Here is a 26,054-nt window from a genome sequence, read left to right on the forward strand (position 1 = left end):
TATCTTCCTTGGTTTAGCACACATTCGTTCATTCATGTTTTCTGTTTCTAATCTCACATTTCCTACTTCTTTTCTTTGTTTAAGGTTTTTTCACTTGATGTAATACTTAGAAAATCTCTTATTATACTTTCATGGCCTTAATTCCTACATTTAAGTCTCTTAATTCTTCTAACATTTATTTGGAGGTGTGGTGTGAGAAATGGATTTAATATTAACTTTTTAATTTTTTAATTTTAACTTTTTAAATTTTCCAACCTTGTTCCATCACAAAAATAAAAGCAAAAAAAAAGAAAAAAGACTGGCTTTAAAAGTTAAAAATATCTTAAAATCAGTTAACTTCCAGACGGTGCACTTGAACTGACTCTTCCCCAGCACTCACTCCCATCATGCAAACTGCAAAGCCTTTGATTATAACGAAGGCCGAACCACTAGGCTTGCTTTTGTAAAATGCTGAAACTTGACAAAATCAAAGCAAATGCTTATTTTATCTTCCCAAGTTGAAACTGACGTGTAACATATTTTGGCAATTTTTTGCTCTTCTTATCATTTTTCCCTCTCTCCAGATAATCCGGTTTATTAAAATACCCTGGGGCAAGTTGACACCCCTCTTCAAACTCCCTGTCATGTGGCTACAGACAGGGTGCTGAGCAAGCCCTCTTGGTAAAGTTCCATGAGATTTTCCATAAGGTCACTCAGCCCCTTCACTGGTATACACCCAAATGATCTCAGGTCTGGATGGGTCCAAACCCAGCTACTGATGTGCTACAAGGAGTATAAGTCACATCAGCTGGCAGGTGTGCCCAGGCCTGAGGCTGAAGCCAGAGCTCTCTGGCTGCTGTGCAGGGAAACTCCATGACCTGGTCCCTAAATGTTATGGTGATATCTTCTCTTCCCTTACACTTTGCATTCAGAGATGATCCCTGAACAGGCCAGGCTGCACGACACCTCTGGGGCCCTGCCTCCATAGTCCCTGGCCTGAAAAGCTCTTCTACCATATTCCAGTTTTCAAAATCCAGGCAGTTCCTCCCTAAAGCAATCAGCCACTGCCTCCTCTGTGCTCCGGCCAACCTTGAGCAGGTTTGCACCATCATATACCACCATGCCACTGGGGCAGACACCTGGCCCCTGAACCAAAGCTGTGTGTGCCACAGACAGGTCCCACTTGACATGGATATACATGAAGAACAACATTCTAGAAATGCTAAGTAGACAGGATACAGTTCCTGCCTTCTAAAATGCCATAACCCAAATAGGGAAAACTAGGAAAGAAGACAGCTCTAGGGCCTGGTGCCGTGGCCTAGCGGCTAAAGTCCTCACCTTGAACACGCTGAGATCCCATATAGGTACTGGTTCTAATCCCAGCAGCTCCACTTCCCATCCAGCTCCCTGCTTGTGGACTGGGAGAGCAGTTAAGAACGGCCCAAAGCCTTGGGACCCTGCGCCTGTGTGGGAGACCTGGAAGAGGTTCCTGGATCCTGGCTTCAGCACCAGCTATTGCGGTCATTTGGGGAGTGAATCATCAGACGAAAGATCTTCCTCTCTGTCTCTCCTCCTCTGTGTATATCTGAATTTCCAATAAAAAATAAATAAATCTCAAAAACAAAAAAGAAGAAGAAGGCAGCTCTAACATGAGGCAGTGCACAAGTTGAACATCACAGGGTACAATTACCCACTGTGCCACGGCTCTACAATGACACGACTCCTTCAGGTAATCAATTTTTAAAAATCAAGTTACAGGCAACAGACAAACCCAGATTCTCATAAATGAGTAGTGGATGCATAGAAAAGCTGTAGCTCAAAGGATTTTTTTTTGTTTGGTTTTGTAGTATCTATTTTTATGCCTCATAGCCTCTTTTCCTAAAACCGATCTTGCTTCTTTATGCTTGCTACAAGTAGTTATTCGGGAAAAAGCACAGCTTTCTTCATTTGTGATGACACAACAGAGTAGAGAGTAAGTCAGCGTTGAGCCTGGCTTGGGTGCCAGCTCCACAAAGGGCCAGGGAAGAAGACCTCCTCCTAGGAAGCAGAAAAGGACCCCCTGACTTGAGGGTAAGATTAGAGCTACTAAGGTTGGTATCAAAGTCAGTGGCAAAATTCCTGTGGTTCTCTGACTTGAGGGCTGGCTAGAAGGGTTGAGGCTCTCTAGTGGTTACATTTCTTTCAAGGATCCTTGAAGGCAACTCCTTACCTGAGTTGTCAAACCAAATCCTTCTGCTCTGATTTTACTCGTGGAGAAACTGAAACACCTGGCCCAGGTCCCAAGAGCTCTGACTCCCCTGTGCTGCCTTCACTGCACCTGTCCGCACCTGCCACGCGTAGAAACCAGCTCTCACAGGGGCATTGCCCTGACACACAGGGGAGCCACATGAGCCGCTCACTGTCTTCTGCTGTCCCTCGCACCCTCTTCCTCGACTCTCCCCAGGATGGTGTGGCCCAACTCACCTTTCTGTGGGGATTTTGTGCCGCCTTCAGAAGGAAGAGGAGCTCGTTGCTGGCCTGCTGCGGGCTGGCTGGAATCCTTCATGCGGTTAACCACATTTTCAGACAGCTGTGGGGGGGATTGAGGAATGGGAAAAGAGGGACAGGGGCAAGTTATACCACAGAAACCTCTAGAGAAGAAGAGCTCCCCGTATTCACCCCCTCACCCCCAGGTTGACTGAACAAACTGCTTCCAAAATCAAAACAACAAATAAACAAAAAAACCCTTTCCTAGGGACTGGCACTTAGAGGTCAAAGCCAACACCCATGAGGAATTCCAAACCTACCACAACACATCCCCACTGGCTCTGCAGCTTCATCTGCTGCCAGTCGCAGACACACACACTGCACCCTGTTGAGCAAGGTTCAGATACGTTGTTCCCTCTGAACCACCACAAGCCGCACCATCCATCCATTGGCGTTGCTGTCTGTGCCACACCCCTTCTTTTAGGGCACCTCAGTGTCCACCTGTGCAGAGAACTTTCCTGGGAGCATCCAAGTGAAGCTATCACTTTGTGATTCTTCCTGAAAGCCTCTCTGGGAGGTGCTGCACCTGCTGCCTTCCCACCGAGGCATTCTGGAAGGTGACAGGACTAGGGCTGGACTCACTCATCTCTGTGTACCCTCCAATGCCACATACAGAGTCAATCATCAAAACACTGCTAGATTCATTTCACCCTCATTCCCCTAATGAAGACTGGGTAACCAAAACGTTCATTCATTGGAGAGGAAGTGAAATAGGCATAAGGGTATCATTAAACAGTTTACTGAGATGAAATAGCAAGCTGGGGATAAATTCAGAATAAAAACCCCTAAGAGTTCGCTTCAGTAAATATTTATTAATTGCCTAATATGTGTAAGGCATCATAAAGCACAGTTGAGGAAAGACATTAAATATGACTTTAAGACAAAAGACACGATCAGCAATTGCATCTCCAGATAGCTAACAGAGTGGAGTACTCCCCTGGGTACACAGAGCCATGTATAAAAAGCTCACTATGGCACTGGTAGAAATAGAAAAAAACAAAAAGGAAACATGATAGCATGGAAACTGGCTAAGTAAATGATGGTGTAAAGTCCATGAAATATTATAGGACCACTAATAAAGAATGAGGTGGATGATGTATATACCACTATGAAAAAAATGTATGTGACATATTGCTGATGTATAAGCAGTGACAGAATCCTATACTTCATTTTTTGTAAAAAAAAAAAAAAGAAAAGAAAGAAAGAAAGAAAGAAAGAAAGACGCACAATGATGCAAAGTTAATGAACAACTGTCTTGGCACCTTTGCTGAAATCAGTTGACCACAAACATAGAGGTTTATTTCTGGGATGGAATTCCTGATTCCTGGCTTCAGTCTGGCCAGCCGTAAGTGGTGACCCAGTAGATGGAAGATATCTCTTTCTCTCTTTTGCTGTCTTGTTTGCTCTTCCACTGAACCATTCAAATAAATATATCTTTCTTAAATGTATATTTGAATTTTTACATATATGCACAGGTATACACACATGGCTCTGTACATGGGGGACCTAAACTGGGCTACTACCAAAGTGCTGAGTAGGGGCAGAAGCAAGACTCCCACTTTTGGCACTTCCGTGATAACTTTTTCACACGAGAGTTTAAAGATTACTATCATAAAAGTTGAGCCTCTCTGATACGTAAGATATATACAAATTGAATCGCTAATTAATGTCACAGAGCAGGAAAAGACCAAACACTTATGCAGATAATGGGGAATAGAGAGCACACAAACACACACATGTCCAGTCAACTGACTCTCGACAAGGGTGCTGCAATGATTCAACAGGGAAAAAACAGTCTCTTCAGCAAATGGTAATACAAAAACCAGATATCCCTATGCAAAAGAATGAGGCTGGGTACCTACCTCACACCATGTGCAAAAACTAACTAACTCACAACACATCAGACACTGAAATGTGACAACTAAAATAACAAAATTCTCAGAAGAAAACATTGGGCAAATCTTAATGACCTTAGCTTTGGCAATGGATTCTTGCATATGACCCCAAGAGCTTTGCAACCAATTAACAGATGTACTGAATCTCTAAATCTGCAAGTTTTACACATCAAAGTAACTTACCTGACAACCCACAGAATAGGAAAAAAAAAAACTTCAAATAAGCTATCTGATAAGGAATTTCCATCTAGAATATAGAAAGAACTTCCACAATTCAATAATAAAAACAATCCAATTTTTAAAAACGGGCAAAGGATATAAATACAAATCTCACCAAAGAAGACATATTAATGCCCAATAAGTACTTGAAAAAAACTCAACATAATTAACCATTAGAGAAATGTCACCATGAGATACCACTTGATGGCTGTTCATCAAAAAGTCCAGAAAGTGTTGGTATGAATGTGGAGAAATGAGAACTCGCACACATGGTAATATAAAATAGCATAACAGCTGGGGAAAAGCCTGGAAGTTACTTAGAAAGTTATACACGGAAAAAAGAAAATTACTCATGAGGTCACTGTCCCATGTAGCAACTCCACAAAGGAATACAGAAAAGTGACAACATGTTCATACAAGAATCTGTGCATGAATGTTCACAACCACATCATCCATAATAGCCAAGGAGTGGAAGCAATCCCAAATGACATCAACTAACAAATGGATCAGTAAAATAAATGTATCCACATGATGAAATATTAATTATTCATACAAAGTAATGAACAGTCACATGCTATAATATGGATAAACCTTAAATACAACATTCTAAATGGAAGAGTCTGGCAAAAAAGGCCACATACTATATGATACATTGCACATACACAACACAAGCTTACTTCAACAAGTTCACAGAAGAGTAAAGTGAAAAAGACAAAGATCTGGATACAATGTGCAGTTTTTCCATTAACTTTTTGAAGCCTCCTTGTATGCTTGGATTTCAATACACATCTTTTTTGCATTAAAATAAATTTATCTTGGGACTAGTGTTGTTGCCCAGCAAATTAAGGTACCACTTGGAATGCCAGCATCCCATATCAGAATGCCAGTTCAAGTCTCCGCTGTTTTGTTGCTGATCCAGCTTCCTGTTAACATGCCTGGCAAGGCAGTTAAAGATGGTCTGAGAACTTGGGCCCTGGTCACCATGTGGGAGACCAGAGAGGATACAGCTCCTGACTTCTGGCTTCAGCCTGACCCAGCTCCAGTGCTGTAGCCATCTGGGGAGTGAACCAGCAGACACAAGATACTTACTTTTTCATTCCTTTTGTGACTTTAAAATAATACATCTTTTAATTCCATTTTCCCGTGATTTTTTGAGAGGCAAAAAGGGAAAATGAGAGAGATAAAAATTCCCAATCAGCTGGTTCACCATCCAAACACCTGCCTAAGCTGGGGCTGGGCTGGGCCCAAGCTAGAGAGCTGAAATACAATTCAGGTGTCCCACACATGCATCAGACTCAGGCACCAGAGCCATCATCCGCTGCCTCCCAGGGTCTGAACCGGCAGGAAGCAGCAATCAGGCACCAGAGCCAGGAATCCAACCAAGGTACTCTGGTGTGAGACGTGGGCATCATGACCAGCACACTCACCCCGAGGCTCAATGCCCATGTTCCACCAACTTCTGGAAGTACCTTCCTAGGCCCAGAAGAGGTAACTCTCAAGACACAAAAAGTAGATCAGTGGTCTGAGAAATGAGGAGGGGTTGGGGGAGCTGATAATTACACAGCAAAGTTTTTTATTTCCTTTTGTTTTACTTTGCCTCAGGAGGTATTGATGAAAAGGTATCTGGTCACACAAATCTGTGAATATCCTAATAACCATCGAATTGCATTCTCCAAATTAGTGAATAGCTCAATAAAGCTATTTATGAATAAAGACAGAGGGGGAGAACCAAAGAAACGAATGAGCAGCCTAGAGAGGATGTTGCTTGGGAGCAGGAAAAAAAACAAAACAAAACAGATATTCCCACAGCCAGAAAGACACAAAGAAATGACACATGTATGAGTTCATCAAGTGAGGAGGAAAATTTAGACAGAAGAGAATCTACAACGCACAGGGGAATAACCCAGCACAGCGTGAAGCAGGGTCCACGGAAGCTGTGCCTGCAAGAAAAATACAGAGTTAGGACCCCAGAGGGTCAGCAGATCGAAGTTGGTTTGGCAAAGTGCGAGTTACACAGGGGCACTTACTGAAACTAACACAGGAAAAAGCAGAGGGGCTCCAATGATGGCAGGGCAACGTCAGAAGTTTCTGAGCAAGGAGGAGACAAGAGCAGTGACTTCAGCCGATGAATGGGCAGTGAGTGAGTGGTTCGCTGGAATGGGGCGCATGGCTCCCCCATGAAGGGATACAGGCTTTGTCGTGGCTGCTCTGCGTGCAAGGAAGGATCAGTAGGGCAGAGTTACAGGAGGAAAAGGATTTTCAATTGCAGGAAAATTAAAGAGGTTGTTTTCAGAAAGTATCAGATTAGGTTGGTGGGAGGTAGGAAAGAAACTGCAGATTACAAAAAGGAAATAAGCCTCCAAGATTCAGCCAGTTTGTTCCTGTTGCACAACCACAGCCAAGAGCTGTACTGAACCCAAGTGCTGGAAAGCAAAGCGCGATCTAAAGCAAGGCCCAAGGTCCTGTTCCTTAGTGGAATCAGTTACACACACTCAGGGGCGAGAGGCCACACATCATTGGGTACAGGGAACATCATAAAGTGTAATCCTCCTTCACACAGGTGTGGACAAGGGGCCAGCGCTTGAGAGAATACAGGTTGTATGGAAGGATTCGGGCATCCTACAATGTTCTGGAACTGGATCACAACACAGGAGAGAATAGGAATTTTCAGAAACTCTATGAGCTACTTGCCTTCCAAATAACAACACCATAAATCAGGGCCCTTTTCTTCGGTGGTAGGCGAGCCACTTAGGTACACATCCCACCCTCCTCCCCCTGTCCCTGGCCACTCTGGCCCCTGCATTTCAGAGTAGATCTGGGGAATATAGCGGTCTTGGAAAGGGCTACTGCATCCTGAGGGTAGACAGCACTGAACACAAGATTTTAAGTGGTCCTGGAATCGAGGAGGATGCAGGTGGGGCACAGATGACATATGACGTCACAGCTGGCAGCATCCCAAGCCTCACAAGGGGGAGCAGATATGACAGGTCGCAGGAGGCTAGAGCACTGAACCCAAGTGGGAGCGAAGGAAGCAGCCTGGCAAAACACGCATTCACAGCACCACCACTACAAATCATTCTCCTTCAAGAATTTACTTCTGGAGCACCCGTTATGTGTGTTCTAGAAATAGCAAAGAAAGAGACAGCCCTGTTTTTCAAGAAGCCTACATTATAATGGGACATGAAAAACAATAAACAAATAAACATGTAGCTTCATATATCCTATTTCCATCCAACGTACCACATTAAAACATGACACACCATCATATTTTCTAGGCTAATGACAGACCCCCAAAACATCACTGATGGAATTAACATTCCACCTATTACATGGAGAACTGAGTTCAGAGATGTTAGAACGTATCTGAAAAGTCAGAGAGGAGGTGACAGGTGTTGTGGGAGATTAATACAGCACTGAAGTGGGAGTGTACAAGGGCAGGGAGCACAGGAAGCCACATCCTGCTTAGAGGGGATGGTATTGATGTTAAGTCTCCTGCCCTTTTGTGCAGGGCCCAGCATTTGTATTTTGAGCCCTCATTACAAGCAGAAAGAAGAATAAACTCAAAGCCTCTGGGAAGTACCAGCTCTGGAATGTTCAAGGGCCCGGCAGAAAGCAATGTAACTGAGAACAAGAAGGGAACCAGACGGCCAGGCCAAAGGGGCAAGCAAAGGGAAAACCACTCAAGACCTCAGAGTCCAAAGTGAGGAGTTCAAATCTGATCCAAGGGCAAGAGGAGGCCACCGTACAAGTCCACACAGGGGAGGCCCAGGCTCATATTTTCTAGTATCAGCCCAGGTGACGTAACTGAACCACACTGCTTGGTGAGTGAAGGGTTAAGGAAAACATTGGCAACATCCTTGTTGGCAGGGAGAGATTTGTAATATTTTTTAATGTTGCTACAAAATACAGCAAGTAATATTTTTAATCAACAAATATACATACACACACTGTAGTCATGCGAGAATAAACACCATCTGGGCAGGGCTCCCTGTACCAACAGAACCAGAACGAAGGCCTCTAGAGCCAGACAGGGCTGGGCATACATGGTGCCAGAGCCCACAGGTCACTGCCCCATCACAGCTGGCCAGAGAGGGCCCTGAGTGGTTGGCAGATGGAGAGCTGGGTCCAGAGAGGGCAGGAATGCCTGCTTTCTGGCTCTGAGACTCGACCCTCTTCTGTGGCTTCTCTGGACTTTGCTGTCCTCAGCCAGGAAGGGAGATCCTTCTCAAGGCTGGACTGGGTGCAACAGCGGTCAGCACTGGGGCTTTGCTGTCAGGTGGGCTTAGATTTCAACTCCAACTAAGCTGCTGCCTAGGATGGGATCGTGGGCAGAGTTGTTATAATAGCTGAGTCAGTTTCTTCATTTACGAGTTGGAAATAATTAAGGGTATAGACTGCAGGATTGTTAGGAGGACTGAATGCATAGCAGCTTATAGGAAGTGACTGACACAAGGTAAGCAATTGATGTTAGCTAATAAATGAACAGGGAAAGCACTACACACCAACATTAATTACAATCCATGCAGATACAGTTAGAATTTAGCACATTCTACAAACTATACACGGTCCATGTGTTCTCCTGTAACCTCTGAGACCTTGAACAAATCTCTTCCCTTCTCATTCACAAACTGCACAAAATTCATTTGGGCAGATTCTTTCGCAAGCATCTTCCAGGTATGGAACCTGCCCTTGCCTGGAGGAACAGGGGATGCTGAGGGGAGAGGGGCTTTCTCCCTGTGCCCTGCACAGTGTGGCTGGCACCTCCATGAATCTCCAGAGAGCAGTCCAACAAGGAACCCCAGGCTTTTCTCTCCAGCCTGCAGCTCTCCTCCACAAGCTCCACAGCTGAAGGTGGGAAGACATGCAGAACAGGGAAAGGTTCAGAGTCAACAAAAGTCACAGGAAGGCAGAGAGAGGAATCAAAGCATTATTTCAAGTCACACAGGCACAGACATGCCTCACTACTTCCACTCCAACAAAGGCTTCTGGGAATTCATAATCAACCAAGAGTCAGCATCCTATGACCACAACTAAAATGCCATCCTCACCCAAAACAATGGAGAAATCTAGTGGCCAGCTCACAAAGACAACACCAGAAACCCCTTCCTTCCTTCCTTCCTTCCTCCCTCTGTCCTTCCCTCCCTCCCTTCCTTCCTTCTCTTTCTTTCTTAAGCTTCTTTAAAAAAAGTTATTTGGAAGACAGAGTTACAACGAAGGAAGGAGAGACATAGAAAAAGAGAAATATTTCATCCTCTGGTTTACCCCAAAGCCCAGCAAGAGTTGGAGCTGAGCCAATACAAGCCAGGAGCTTCTCCCAGGCCTTCCACGTGGATTCAGAGGCCCACTGATTTGCATCATCATCCGCTGATTCCCCAGGCCATAAGCAGGGAGCGAGTTGGAAATAGAGCAGCCAGGACTCAAATCAGTGCCCACATGGGATGCCAGTGCCACAGACACGGGTGTAGCATGCCACACCATGATGTTGGTCCCCAGAAGCTTCTTTAGTAAAGTATGCAGAGCCAAAAGTCATATGGCTGCCCCATACCTGGAAGGTTTGGAGCAAAAGGTGTTGGTAAAAAATAAGAGTAGGCGGAGCCAGCATTGTGGTGCGGTGGATAAAACTGCTGCCTTTGATGCCAGCATCCCATATGGGTACTAGTTCATGCCCTAACTACTCCACTTCCAGTCCAGCTCTCTGCTAACGGCCCAGGAAAGGCAGTGGAGGGTGGCCCAAGTTTTTGGCCCTCCACACTCATGGAGGAGACTTGGATGAAGGTTCAGGCTCTGGGCCTTGTCCTTGGCCTGGTATAATGCTGGCTATTGAAACCATGAGGCCTTCTGGGGAATAAGCTAGTGGACTGAAGACCTATCTCTCTCTTTCTCTCTCTCTTTTTCAAAATGAATAAATTACACTTTAGAAAAAAGCCAGTGGCTTTTACCAATAACCCAAGAGGAAAACAATGGAAGCAGGCAGTATTCAGCTGACCCAATATGACAGACCAGAGAAGAGTCAAAATAACTGTAAACTGTAAAGCCCTAGGAATACTACCCACTCATGTACATTCATTCAGCACCCACTGTGCGTGAATCCTCTCATGAATCCTCACAACAGCACACCCACTTTCTAGTTGATGAAACCAAGGCACAGGAATGATGCTGGTCAGGTGCCAACCGCATCACTGAACAGGCTACCGATTCCAAGGCCTTTGCTTAACAGCATCTTAGCCTGCTCTAGAAGGAAGGGACAGGGAGGAGGGAAGGGGAGGGGCTAACAGTTACAGGATGTTACCCCAACAACCAGAGGCACGGGAAGTGTACTCGGCAAGCAAAGGGAGGTGTACTTGTGAGCTGGAATGGCCCCCTGGAAAGGAAAACCACCTCGGAAGCTAAGCAATAAAAATCAGGCAGTCAAGAGAGCTAAGGAAAAGCCAGGGAACACCAACAGAGCCCAAAGGGACCTCAACCTTCCTTCAGGGCCCCACCTGCCCTCTCTGATCCCATTCCTTCTCCTCCGCAGCCAGCACCAGCCCCCTTACTGCACTTTGACACAACATATCTTACCTCCTGACACAACACACACTCGACAACTCCTATAACCGTCATTCCCACAAGGTTCTAACAAGCTCCTCAGGAGTGGTGATTCCCTTTTCCATTTGCTACACCCTGGCTGCTTTCTAAACAGGTGTCTGGCACACTACAGATGCTTAAATATTTGTTAAATGACATATTTCTTAAAGGTCCAGGTCCTTAACACAGTACTGTGCAATACATAAAGAACTTCATACTCAAACAGCACATGGTCCAATGGGGTGAGTGAGCCCAATGCACAAACAGAATATAACCACAAAGCAGTCAGACAAGAGCAGCGCAGCTCAAACGCCCCAGGAATTTCGATAACAGAACACTGGATTCCAGCTAGAAAGCAGATGGCCCAACTCCAGCCTGAAGGGGAGACCACAGACAGGGGTAGGAGGAGAGGGTGGTGTTCCAGAAAAGAAAAAGAATGATACAGAAGAGAAAGAGCACAGAGAAGTCCTGAGGTTCTGACAGCGGACACAGGAACCTGCTGTGTGGAGGGCTGCTGGGACTTGCTGAAGGCCTTGAATGAGGCCAAGGACGCTGAGATGAATGCTATAGCCAACTGGGAGCCGCTGATGGTTTCAGAGCAGGAACTTGGTCTGCATCTTTGCTATGCATAGGATAGTCCAGCAAAGCAGAAGAGGGGCAAAGATGACAGGGGAGTGGGGCTGGAGGCAGTGTTCATTGGGGTGAAGGGACTGGAGAGCATAATCGCTGCAGGAGTAAAGGGGAGAGCCCGGATACAAAAGGCACTAGGAAGTGAAATTATATAAGACCTGGCATTTGACTGAACACCTGGGGCAAGTGGGGGAGCAGCAATTGACAGAATAGTATATACAATATGATCTCATTTGTACAATAAAAAAGGAAAGAGTAAGGCTGTATATATAGGCTTGAAAAAAGTCTGAAAGGATTCATGAGAAATCGTGAACAGTTGGCGTTTAAAAATAAGATGCGCTTGCAAGAAGAAAAAGCCATAAAGTAATAGATGAGAGAAAAGATGACAGCAAGTCTCCCAGCCTGGCTTGCTGCAAAGAGGGAGGTGTCAGAACTGAGTTTCAAGTGTGTGTGTGTGTGTGTATGTGTAGCATTTTAAGTCCACATCCAAATAGCTCTGCTCCACAGGCAAATAGGTCGCAAAGGAAGTTGCAAAGAATTGTGTTTAATAAAGAAAATACGGAATCCCTGGGCAGGAGACATCCAAGGTCGGGGGCAGATGGGAGAAGGGGTGTAATTTTGCTGTGCTCCAGAAGGGGGCAACAAAGCTTACGGCTGGAGAGGACTCAGACACCCCCAATAGGAAGACAAGGACACCCCCTTAGGTAAAACCAAAAAGCACAGTCTACCGAAGGGCTCCAGGCTGAGTGCATTCCCTGTATGGCAGGTGCTGCTGTCATTGTACAGAAGAAAACAGAGCCAGGGATTTGACCAAGCCCATCCCAGTCGCAGACATTCTAAGTATGGACCAGAACTTAAATCAAATCATGGGACCTTAACAGTGACACAAGTGAAGACAGCAACTTGGAGCTATGGAAGTGGCAAGTAACCATTGTCAGAGAAGGACCAACATGCCCTCGTTAACAGTGCTTTAAGGAGCCCCGGAGGAGGAGGAAGGGCAAGCATTACGTATTCATTGAATAAAAACCTACTTCAGCCAGTTGACTGTTCACATGAAAATCTACACTTTCTCACTCCTGAAATGTGACTATCCAGGCACATTTGAGAGGTTGCAAGGTAGAGCTCTTTTTTTAAGATTTACTTACTTTTATTGGAAAGATGGATAAGACCTACAGAGAGAAGGAAAGACAGAGAGAAATATCTTCCATCCACTGGTTCACTCCCAAACTAGCCTCAACAGCCAGAGCCAAAGTGATCTGAAGCCAGGAACCAAGAGCTTCTTCCAGGTTTCTCACATAGGTGTAGGGTCCCAAGGCTTTGGGCCATCCTCTGATGCTTTCCTAGGCATAAGTAGGGAGCTGGATGAGACGTGCAGCAGCCTGGACATGAACCAGTACCCATATGGTGCTTTCAAGGATTTTAGCTGTTGAGCCATCATGCCATGTCCAAGGTAAAGGCTCTTTCCTACATACTGTTCTTTGTAGTGAATGCCCACAGAGTTCAGCAGTGAAACTCAGCTCCTTTCTGGCCAGAATGGTATGGAGAAAGCACAGAACAGAGAACAGCCGCGCCTGGGGATGTATGGTGAGTCGGCAGTGGATCTGGGCCTACAGGGCCATCCACACCACAGTGTTTTTACTGAAGGCCCACTGGGATGCCAGGCATCGGGCCAAGCACTGCACTCCAAGCCAGAGAGGAGATCTGAGCCAGCGAGATAAAACAGCTCCAGCAGGCAGGCAGGGCAGGGAGGGGGCGGAGGGTAGCCGGGAGGGCATTGGTTCACAAGGAGTCCCAGGCTAGCATGGCCTCTGGTTCCTAGCCATCCCAATCCCATGGTGGTATTGCCCAATCTTGTGATTCTAAAAAGATTCCTCTCCTTGCTGAAGGCTGTTGCCTTGGAGATTTTGTTCCCTCGTCCTTCAGCTTTCTATGAGCTGAAATTAGACCCACCGGCTGCTCTCCACAGATTTCAAACCCAGAATGTCAGAACCCGAGCAGTCCTGAGACCCCTAAAACCCTAACCTCTCAACCCCCCAAATCAAGTGTGACACACACTGATGTCTGTGGGGGTCAGGCAGGTGATGGAGGCAGAGGATAGGGAGAGATTACAGCAATCAAGGGCAAGGCCACAGCAGTGGCAAGAGTGACAAGCGCACAGTCCTACTTAGACAGGGCAGCCACCTGAAAACACCATACGGGACACGTGGGCCAGACTTTCTACGGGGTTTATTGTTTCTGCTGTTTTCTTGAAAAAAAATGGAATTTATATAGTCTCATGATTCTTCAATGGTGGCAATTAATTCCGATCTTTTAATACCATAAAATATTTGGACTCATGGTCTGGGCCAAGAAAAAACTGAGCCAGGGACTGAAGAAGATTCTATCCAGCAAGTATTTTTGCCAACTGGGCAAGGTGCTAGGGGCAGAGAGATGAGCAAGCTCTGCACAGGGCTCAGTGGACGGCCTGGGGGTAAGCAGGTGAGTCAGGTCAGCCTGGGGCAGGGAGCAGAAGGCTCCTTCCAGGAGGTGACACTGCACCTTGGTCCTGCGGATGAACAGAGAGACTTAGCCCAAGAGGGAGAGAAACGCCTGCAGAGAGAGGGAGATAGAATCGGGACTCCTTGGCGGAGAAGCAGCAGACAGCTGAGAGTACAGCAGGAGTCCACTCCCAGGACGAACGGTGGAGGCGGAAAATGGTGCCAGCACGCAAGTGGACTCATGAGTCAGGCCCGGGAATGTGCTTTTAATGTAGAGGCATGGTAAGCCATTTAGGAAAGGGACACAATTAGCTTCAACTGTGAACAGTCGCTCCAACACGAGAAACTAGGAATGGTGTGGCCGTTGAGAGCAGAAGTGAGAGAAGTAGGCAGCAGAGAGATGTGCTGTTTCCCTGAATATCTCTTTTTGAACAGCCTGAATTTTACCTCACTACCTGAAATCCTCTCAAAAGTTAAATTTACCTTTTTAAAACTGCCCTAATGGCACCAGTAAATATAGTGTTCTTGAGATTTATTCATTTTTATTGGAAAGGCAGATCATATTTACAGAGTGAAGGAGAGTCAGAGAGAAAGATGTTCTGTCCACTGATTTACTCCCCAAATGGCCACAATGCCTGCAACTGAGCTTATCTGAAGCTAAGAGTCAGGAGCTTATCCTGGGTCTCCCATGCAGACGCAGGGTTCCAAGGCTTTGGACCATCCTCTGCTGCTTTCCCAGGCCACAAGCAGGGAGCTGGATAGGAAGTGGAGCAGCTGGGACACAAACTGGTACCAGTATGGGATGCTGGCACTAGCAAGGTGAGGATTTGGCCTTTGAGCCATTGCCCTGGGCCCGGTAAATATAGATTTGTGGGAAGTAAGCCAATGAGAGATGGTCAAGGACAAAATGTGTCTGAAGTGAGACAAAGAGTATGAAAAACATAGGAAGGACAGAACAGGCACTGGGAGGATAGGAGGGAAGGTGGGTGAAGCAGGTTAAGTCCCTGCTTGCAACATTGGTTCCAGGCCTGACTGTTCTGCTTCTGATTCAGTTTCCTGCTAATGAGCGTGGGAGGACAGCAGATGATGGCTCAAGTACCTGAGTCTCTGCCACCAATGTCAGACACCCAGAAGGAGTTTTTGGCTCTTGGATTTGGCCTGGCCCAGCCCCAACTGATACGAGTATTTGATATGAGTATTTGAATCTGTGTGTGTGTGTGTGTGTGTGCCTCCTTCTCTGTCACTCTGCCTCTCAAATAAATAAATAAATCTTTAAACAACTAAAAAAGTTTTAAAAAACTAGAAAAGTTTTGAAAGTACAACTCAAGGCATCAGTGAATGCAGAGACAGAGACCAGAGAATGACCACCAGCCTTCCGGATGGGAGGCTTGGCGATGGAGCCATTCTCAACGTACGAAACAAGACTCACTTCTAAAGCAGACAGAGAAAGAATGAAAGCCTCATGGGACAAGGTGAATTAGATGCACTGCAAGACCTGGGACAGGCAAGAGGAAATGGCCAAGAATAACTGGGACAGTTCTGGCTTTGGATATTCAGAATCCAGAAGATCAGCTCACAAAAGTGGATGAGAAAGAACCAACAGCCATGCATAGGGGTACATGAGGATTCAAAAAACATTCTGAAATTTCCACCAGACACAGAAGCAGGGCAGAAGAGACTGCATATCTGAGCCTGGACACTGGCACTACTGCGTAACAGCAGACAGAACTTCTCAGTAGCAGGTGGAAATGACAGCACAGAAAACCCCAAAGCATCAATGATGTCTTGCTGGGCAGCACTTTTACTACCCAAATCTGGTAACTGGCCTGGCATGAACTTAGTAAGAGTTAAAATTAACAACTCTCCTTATCCTTATTTTATAGACTTATCTTTTACATAAAGATCTTTATTCTGCAATACATTTAAGAAATACTGTAATTAAATTTCACTGTACATTGAGCTTTATATCCTAAAGTCAGAAAATAAGGTGGAAATCATTTGAACTTTGCATTGTTTAACTCTTAGCAGTGGTTACAAGGTCATACAGATAGAGTATTCTTGTTTTAGGTATCAGATTTCTGGGGAGAGGGGGACGGATTTTGGAATATCTGTCTACAAGTGGCAAGAGATCATGGGGATGCAGCCCACGTCTACAACTGGGATTCATTTCGGATTCGCATATACACAGCCTGAAAGTAATTCTACACAGAATATTTAGTATTCTTGTTATCTGACTGAAACCCACATAAAGTCAAGTGTGGAATGTCATGTTGGTGCTCAAAAAATTTCAGCTTATGGAGTATTTCATGTTTCAGATCAGAGGCACTCAATCTGTACAATGAAGATAAAAGTTTAGGGTGACCAGTGGAGTGGCAGTTATAGCTCTCCTTGGGACATGCAAGAGTGCTTAGCTTTGGGTCCCATGTCTTCCATTCCAACTTCCTGCTAACGCACACCCTGACAGGCAACAGCTGATGACTCCAGGAGTCGCAGCCCTACCAGGCAAATGGGAGACCTGGATTGACTTCCCAGCCCCCAGCCTCAGTTGGGCCCATTCCTGGCTATTGTGGGTGTTTGCAGGGAGTACCAACAGATGGAAGCTCTGTGTCTAAAATAAACAAACAAATAATAAGATAGAATAGAAGAGAAGTTATTAAAAAAAAAAAAAGAGGAAGAGAAGTTATAAAGGATGTTAAAATAAACCTCCAGGAGTTGCTCATTTTTCCCCTGCAACACAGCATGGTCATGTGGAAACTCCTCTGCTGTCATTGTCACCCACTGTGAAATTGGGAACACCTAAGCCAGAAAACCAGAGGCCACTACAGGGCCACTACCTAGGCATCTAGGTTCTCACACTATCCTGTCTGTAAGAATATTCTCCATTCCTCAGCACTTGGGGAGAAAGGTAGAAAGTGTTTGGCTTCTCCTCACAGTTTGTCTTATTAGATGATCCATATCACAAGATGTAACATGCCTTGAAAACATCAAGCTGAATACATAGCCTTTGTGAAAGCGCCTAGCCTGGGGCGGTCACATGGTGTGCACTCAAGCTGTGTTCCCCGCACCTGCCACTCACTGGCCAGCGCTTCCAAAGTTGGCTGCTGGTTTCCTTGCTTTCCAGCTTGGCATTACTTGTTGGCGCTCCATCACATTTAACTCACCCAAGCCTCTGCCAAGAAGAGCTTTGGATCTCTGGGAAGACTGCAGAGCACTTGGGATGTATCCACTTTGAGATACCTATGTTAACTGGGATCACAGAATCACGACACCAGATTCCCGTCTTGCATATAAGGAGAAAGATTTACGCCCTCTGAAGTGTCAGGACCTAAGTCCCAGTCACTGGGGTCTTCTCTACCACACTCTTTAAGAAAGTAAAGATGAAGGTTGTAAACAAAAAGCTGACTTTGTACACAGACCTAAGTCCAAGCACAGAAGTTAACACACAGCAAGAGCAACAGGAAGATGAACTAGCAGGACAAAATAGCAATGTAAAACATCACAAGAAGATGTCCGACATTCATGCTGAGACATGCAAGGAAGCAAATTCAGAAGCCTGTCCCTGGGCAACAACATGGTGGGAGATACTGACAGCTGCACACATTTAGAACAAATCTGCATTAAAATCTTAGAGAAGTAAGATTCTCAAACACAGGGCCCACGCCTAAGGTAGCCTAGCAGCTAAAGTCCTCGCCTTACATGCACCGGGATCCCATATGGGCACTGGTTCTAATCCCAGCAGTCCCACTTCCCATCCAGCTCCCTGCTTGTGGACTGGGAAAGCAGTCAAGGACGGCCCAAAGCCTGGGGACCCTGCACCCACGTGGGAGACCCAGAAAGAAGATCCTGGCTCCTGGCTTCAAACTGGCGCAGCACTGGCCATTGCAGCCACTTAGGGAGTGAATCATTGGAAGGAAGATTTTCTTCTTTGTGTCGCCTCCTCTCTGTACATCTGCCTTTCCAATAAAATAAATAAATCTTTTTTAAAAAAGAACAAAGCAATGATATTCATTTCTGCCATTTCTACTTGACATTGCATTGGAAATTCTAGCCAATGTAATAAGGCAAGAAAAAGAAAGGGTATCCAGACGGGAGAGGAGGAAGCAAAATTGTCTTTTTCTTTGACAACAACATGATCGTAACTGTAAAATATCCTAAGAACCCACTAAAAAAACAAAACAAAACAAAACACAAAAACACCTAGAATAAATGAGTTCAACAAGGCTGCCAGATACGAGATCAGTGTGTTGCCACACATTAGTAATGACAAATCCAAAAAGGGAATTTAGGAAATAGGGCACAGCACCGTGGCTCAGCAGCTAAATCCTTGCCTTGCAAGCACCAGGATCCCATATGGGTGGCAGTCTGTGTCCCAGTTGCTCCACTTCCTATCCAGCTCCTTACTTGGGGCCTGGGAAAGCAGTAGAAAATGGCCCGAGGTCTTGGGGCCCTGTACCCACGTGGCAGACCCGGAAGAAGATCCTGGTTCCTGGCTTTGGACCATCTCAGCTCCAACCACTGCTGTCACTTGGGGAATGAACAAAATCTTTCTCTCTATAAATCTTTAAGGAAAAAAAAAAACAGAAGAAGCAATTAGGGAAACAATTCCATGTATATTTCCATCAAATATTCCCCAATTTTGAAACACTACAAAGCTAAAATAAAGATCATAGTACAGTACTGGCATAAGGACAGACATAGAGATTAATGGAACAGTTCTGAGAGTCAGGAAATAAAAGTTGCATTTATGTTTAATGAATTTTCAAAAGATTCCAAAGTAATTCAGTGAGGAAAGACAAGCCTTGTTAAAAAAAAAAAAAAGTTGGGAAAAATGAGATACTAACTCCCAAAAACCAAACAAAACGTTTAAAACAGTTTAGAAAGCTCCAAGGTATGAGTCAAACCCAATCCACCACTTGATTCTGTAAATAAAAAGTCCTGCTGGAACACAGTCAAACCCAGTCATTAAAATAATGCCTATAGCTACTCCCACCTTCAATGGCAAAACTGAGTATTTATGACACAGCCCTTGCACTTCTACAAAGCCTAAAGCATATTATAAATGTTCCTTTGCAGGGAAATCTAGCCTGATTATAGCTGTAACTCATAACACCCACAACAATTAACTCAAACGGATCACAGCATAAGATTATACCGAAAGCAACACATTTTTTTGAAGAAAAAAATAGAAAATTTGATGGCCATGGGTTGAGCAAAGATTTCCGACACAACATCAAAAGTACAGCTAATAAAAGCAAGCAAACAAACAAACAAGCAAAAAACGATAATTAAACTTCACAGCCGTTGTTGCCATTTGGGGAGTGAAACAGAAGGAAGATTCTCCTCTCTCCCCTATGCCTTCCACTTAACTGCCTTTTCAACAATATTTCAATCTTCAATGACAAAACAAAAAAAAAAAAAAAAGAACCATGATCTCAAATAAACATAGTTGCAAAAATATTTTGGAGTCCAGTGCTGTGGCATAGTCCACAAAGCCTCAGCCTGCAGTTTCAGCATCCCTTACAGGCACCAGTTTTTGTCCCAGTCGCTCCACTCTGATCCAGCTCCCTGTTTACGGCCTGGGAAAGCAGCAGAGGATAATTTGAGTCGTTGGGCCCCTACACTCATGTAGGAGACACAAGAGAAACTCCTGGCTCCTGGCTTAGACTAGCCCAGCTCCTGCCATTGTGGCCATTTGAGGAGTGAACCAGAGGATAGAAAACCTCTCTCTGTTTCTCCTTCTCTCTGTAACTCTGCCACTCAAATAAAAATAAAATATATCTTTTAAAAAATATTTTTAGGGCCTGGCATAGTAGCCTAGCATCTAAAGTCCTCACCTTGCATGAGGCAGGATCCCATAGGGGTACCGGCTCATGCCCCACCAGCTCCACTTGCCATCCAGCTCCCTGCTTGTGGCCTGGGAAAGCAATGGAAGACTGCCCAAGTCCCCAGGACCCTGCACCTACGTGAGACCCAGAGGAAGCTCCTGGCTTCTGGCTTTGAATCAGCTCAGCTCTGGCCATTGCAGCCACTTGGGGAGTGAATCAGTGGACAGAAGATCTTCCTCTCTGTCTCTCTTCCTGTATGTATACCTGACTTTCCAATAAATAAATCTTTAAAAATCTTTTTTGAAGTACTGCAAATAATGATTTCATAAAAAGGTTAGTACCCAGCTCAAAGAAATCATATAACACAATAACGAAAAGACAAATAACCCAATTATAAACAGACAAAAGATTTGAATGCACACTCTGAAAACATACGGGGCAGCAAAACACACATACAAAAAAATACTCAACATCATTAGTTATACGGGAGATGCAAATTCAAACTACAGTGATACCATTTCCCAACCACTAGAGTTGGCCATAATCAAAAAGACAGACAAGGAGGAGCATGAGTGAAGACAGGGAGGAGCCAGGACCTCAGAGCCTGCTGGTCAAAACAGAAATACAATCACTTCACAAAGCATGTTGACTTCAAAAGTCAGACTTCAAAAAGAATGGTCTACAGTCGGTTGCTTATTCATGAAGAATGAATGCACGCTCATCTTCCTCCCCCCCAAAAAAAATTTGTCCACAAATGTTCACAGCAACACGATTCATAATAGCCAAGAACTTAGATACAACTAAACAGCCATCAACAGGTGACTAAATGCAGCATATGCATACATAGGAAGCTATTATTCAGCAATGAAAAGGAACTAACTGCTGATACACTACAGTGCTAATGAGCCAACAGTGAAAGTATTATGCTAGGAAAAAGATTCCAAACAAAAACTCAGAGAAGGGAAATTGAAAGAGGCAGCAGGCTCAGTGGTCACCTGGGAGTGGAAGTGTTAATGACAAGCGAATGCAGACAGGCACGAGATTTTTTTTTTTTTTAGGCCTTGAATCTGTTCTAAAATTGAGCTGTAGTAGTGGTTGCCCAATTTTGTAAATGTGCTCAAAAATATTGAAATGAGTGAATTTTATGATATGTAAAATACATCTCACTAGAGCTGTTTTATTTTTTTTTTTAATGGGTTGGGGTAGACATCAGCATCAGCAGATAATAACTTTCCAAAACAGTGCTCCTGATTAGAAGAACGTAAGGCAGCCTCCAGGATAATATATTCACAGCCCAGCCTGGCCTCAGCACCTGGCCTAAGCTGCCCAACCTCCTACCCCCGGCGGCTGCCAGGCACCCAGGCTGTGGAGTCAGTGGCCCTGAGCTTCCAGCCCAACACCACTCTGTGGCCTTCAGTGATGACACCTCCCCCGATCTGCTTCCTCTCCCCACCACAGGGGTCATGATCATCTCACAAGGTTAGCATGCTGAGGATGCAAAATGATGCTCTTGATACACTTGGCACATTGCTTAGGACAACACAAGTTCACTCTCCCCAGGGCTGGCTCAGGTCCTGTCGTTCAGGTCACTTCCTCAGGGAGACGTTATCTGACACTCCACCTCAAGCAGTTGTTAAGCCCCATGTCCCTGTACCCTTTTTTATTCCCTTTTAACACTACCAGGTGTTTTACCCTCTTGTCTCTTTTTGATCCATTCCGCCTTCTAGCCTAAGGTTTGTATGATGGAAAGGACCTTGGCATTGTCCCTTATTGTCTCAGCAAGGCCTGATGCAGAGCAAGTAACATGTTCACGGTAAACATTTGCTGAGGTGACAACTGGCAGCTACTAGCACGTCTGGGGACTGTCTTTTGTGTAGCTGGCTCCAGAATCGGCCTCCCAGGAGACATGAACAACAGAAACACTGTCTAGCTGGGAGCTGCAGTGAGGCTGAGGACCCGGCTGAAGCACAAGGCTCCAGCAGGCTGCAAAGAGGAAGAGGCTGGAACCTGGATGTTGACGACCAACTTCAGCTGAATCATCAAAGATGGTTGCTTCCATGGGACAGGGCAGAGGAAACCCACATACAGGACATAGCTGTCCATGTGTGGTCTTCTCTTATTGGACAATGAAGTTAAACGTACTGCTTGACACAAAATCTCTGTGTATTTCATGCATGCTTGCCCTGAAAAATGGAATTGAATATAATTGCAGTGTTTTGCATTCATTAAATCTCTTTTACCTGCCATGGGATTGGAGCTTGAACTATGTAAATGTGTGCAAATCAGTATGCAAATCATCATGGCCTTAGCACTTAATTTTAAGGAGAACAGGGCATTTTCAAGACTCAGTCTCTGGGGGTTACACACAAGTGATCTTTGGGACTACTTGACTTTCCGTCAAAGAGTGGGGACAAATCATCTTCTTTAGCATCTTCCTCCTACAAAATGTTCATTTGTTCACGTTGGTAACTCCTTTGTTGATCTCCTTTTCTGATTTTTACTTGCCTATCCACAGTCAAGGTGAACTTGTCGACCCTCGAGTGACCCTGCTAACAGAAAAAGCCCCAACACCAAAACTTTTCTTTTCATCACTGCCTTTTCTTGATCCTTCCTCTTCCAAACCAGGTACACAAGCAAGACATATGGGAGTCTCCTAACATGGGGTCCTCACTACACACCTCTAGATGAGTTAGAAATTCACAGACTGTTTTTCCCAGGTGTACAAAGGAAGCAATCACTATAATTCCTTCTCGTTTTAAAGGTCTGGTAAAACCAAGAGACACCAGCAGCCCTATCAGGACGGGTTACAACTTTCCAGGCTGTCACACATGTGATATGGGGTTAAGGGTGGAATAGTGAGAGAAAAGGCTGATCTTTGCATCCAAAAGATTTGGATTCTGTTCCTGAAGTTACTTAAAAAGGATCGTAGCTAAGGTTCTTAAGCAATAGGCCTGTTTCTCCATCTTTACAAAACAGTCATTACTCAAAATAGAGGAGAATCAGTAGTGCAGACAGCCAAGGGAAACTTTCCAAATTCCAATTCAGGACACTGTCCCCCCTTCCAACGCAAGCTTTCTCCTCCCAACTTATCCTTGCCACAGCTCGGAAAACAAGTCTGTATAATTCCCAATGAGTGCCCAACGTGCCACATACTCTATTAGGCAAAGAAGAGACTCTACCAAGATCCTGCATTTTCTAAACACCTTCCCTCACCTCTCCATTTTACCCTAGGCAGCTTCCTTGGGTTGTTCTTAACATAGCAAATGAGACTCCAGAGTCAAGCAGCTCACCTAAGGAAGGTCATGTAGCTAACGAATAGCTGGGTCTAGAAGTCAGATATAACAAAGTCTTTTTCTGACCCACCTAATGACAAAGTCGCTTACACCAAGCACTGTGCATTCCACTGAAGCAGGTACACTATGGGTAAGGCACAGGTAAAGCATAGCAGGTCAATAAACAGGCTCTATATTCAGCCTGCTGCTACCTAAATTTCACTTCCCATTATGTCAGTTCTCCTAACCTGTAAAATCTACAAAACAGGCTAACAGAATTCTACCTTTGATAAATAGGGCTACCAAAAGTTAAATGTGTTGGTATCTCTAAGAGTTTAGCACAACCTACAGTTCCGCTACACACTGAGAAGTGAGTTACTTTAAGTATTCCAGGTTCTGGGGTATAGGGTGAATCAGACAAGAACCTTCACCCCAAGAAGCTTGCATGGTAGGGAGAAACACAATTATTAAGAAAAGGTTCAAACTGTGATGAATGCTGGGAAAACATGTGCAACCATGAGGTGTGAAGCTCTCTACTTACTGACTAGTCAGGAAAAACTCTCAAATGACATTGGAGCTATATAACAGAAATGACCAGAAAGAACTAGACTTAACCAAATGTGCAAGAGGAAACAACAGGTGTGGCTGTTGTAGTGTCAGCTTCCCCTATGGATGCTAGCTGGTGACCCTATGGCTCCACTTCCAATCCAGCTGGCTGCTAATGTGCCCAGGGAACACAGCAGTGGAAGTCCCAAGTGTTTGTGCCCCACCCACATGGTAGACCAGATGAAGTTGCCAGTTTCTGGTTGTGGCTCAGGTCAGAACTGGGAGCTGCTGTTTATAAAGGGAATGAATAAGCAAATGGAAGCTCTCTGTCTCACTTCTCTCTGTGTAACTCTGCATTTCAAATCAACAAATAAACCTTCCCCAAAACAACAGCAAATGCCGAGATTCTGTGCATTTTCCAGAAAGAATGAGTAACTCAAATCCTGAGGCTAGTCCACAAGCAGGGGTTGGGTAATGAGGGAACTGGCCTGAACTGCCGTGGACAGCACCAAGGCAGTCTTATAAGAACAGACTTCAATATGCTAAAAATCCCTTGGAGGGTTGTAGGCATGGGGCAAGGATGGATACATGACGTGATTTACAATCGGGACAAGAGTGGACAGTGAGGGCTGAGGGGTCCGCAGTCATCCAGGATTAGCAACACCTCCCGCACACTGAACCAGACGGGCACAACTGCAGGTGAAGTGAGTGGCGGCGGAGGGGCACAAACTCAGGAAATGTAAATATTATACCGATCGGGGGCTGGAACGTGGCTCCAAAAGTCTCTTGTACCCCAGTGGCCTCCCCATATGTCCCCTTCCCCACTGCTTCTCCCCTAGGCCAGTGCCGTGTAGCTTGAAGATCGCCAGCTTTGGGTTCGCGTCCTGGCACAGGATCTTCGTGGAGAGGGCCCCGGGCATTTCCCGAGCTCCACACCTCCTTCACACCGAGGGTAGACTCCACCAGCGAAGGGAATGGCGACAAACACTCCCGGCCGCGCTCTCGCTCCGCACCGCCCCCTCAGGCTGGGCCCACGGCCTCCGCGCCCTCGGGTGCCCTCCGCGCCCGCCCCTGCCCAGGTGGCCGCTCACCCGGATGCCCTGCAGCACCCGGACCCGCTCCTCCTCGTCCATTCCGAAGGACACTCTACGGCTCTCGCTGCTCTCCGTGCTCCCCATGGCTGGAGGCGGGGGTAGGTAGCCGGCGGGTAGCCACGCTCCCCGGCTCCAGAGCAACCAGGCAGACGCCGCGCTGCCGGTGCTCGACACTTCCCAGGACTCAGCCTGTCTGCTAGCCAATAAAACTAAGTTTTATTGGCCACCGCCAGAGATATGTCCAATCATATGGTGCAGCTGCGCGATGCCTTGTGGGAGTTGTGGTCCCTCTGGTCCCAGTGCCCCTGTAAGCATGGGTGGATCCATGGGGGGCGTGGTGGTCCAACCTGAGGTAAAAAGGCTGGACACTGGCAAGAGAACCTGGGATGGCGGACTGCCGAGCAGAGGTGAGATGATCAAGTGCCGGTTTTAGAAAGGTTACTCTTGAATCAGAGATAAAATTGGTGTTCTGAAGCAGGAAAACCAGACAGGAAGCTGAGGTAAATTTCTGGGAGTAAACTTGGGATAGTTCAGAACTTCAAATGAACGCGTACTGGGCAGCGCTGCTGGGTACTGACCCTACCCCGCTGCAGGCGACGCCCAACAAGACCTTGTCTTGCCTCTGCCTCGGTGAGTTTTTACAGTGTGCTGGATGGAAAAGTAAACAAACAAACAAACAAATAAACATCGCGTGAAGAAAAGGACTACGGCAAACAGTCCTAGTCCTTGTATAAAAATGGATGCGTATAAAAATAACCCCATGCGGGGCCCGGCGCGGTGGCGCAAGTGGTTAAGGTCCTCGCCTTGCATGCCCGGGATCCCACATGGGCGCCGGTTCTAATCCCGGCAGCCCCGCTTCCCTTCCAGCTCCCTGCCTGTGGCCTGGGAAAGCAGTCGAGGGCGGCCCAAAGCTTTGGGAACCTGCACCTGCGTGGGAGACCCGGAAGAGGCTCCTGGCTTCGGATCGGCATAGCATCGACTGTTCAGCTCACTTAGGGAGTGGATTATCGGACGGAAGATCTTC

The 26,054-nt window shown here is 45.8% G+C and overlaps 1 protein-coding gene across 1 annotated transcript in view; it reads right to left on the reverse strand.

Moving 5' to 3' along the window:
* The window catches only part of CHCHD6 (coiled-coil-helix-coiled-coil-helix domain containing 6), a 229,000-nt gene extending 203,860 nt beyond the window's left edge, over positions 1-25,140 (reverse strand). The window contains exons 1-2 of the mRNA XM_040994917.1: positions 25,028-25,140; positions 2,443-2,548 (exon numbers count right to left, since the gene is read on the reverse strand). Of these exons, the coding sequence (XP_040850851.1) occupies positions 2,443-2,548; positions 25,028-25,114 (193 nt within the window). The 5' untranslated portion in view covers positions 25,115-25,140. The remainder of the gene's footprint in view (positions 1-2,442; positions 2,549-25,027) is intronic.
* Between the last annotated feature and the right edge of the window lie 914 nt (positions 25,141-26,054).

The sequence above is a fragment of the Ochotona curzoniae genome, unplaced genomic scaffold (genome assembly GCF_017591425.1).
Source record: "Ochotona curzoniae isolate NIBS_2020 unplaced genomic scaffold, NIBS_Ocur_1.0 contig_908, whole genome shotgun sequence".
In the NCBI taxonomy this organism is placed as follows: Eukaryota; Metazoa; Chordata; class Mammalia; order Lagomorpha; family Ochotonidae; genus Ochotona; species Ochotona curzoniae.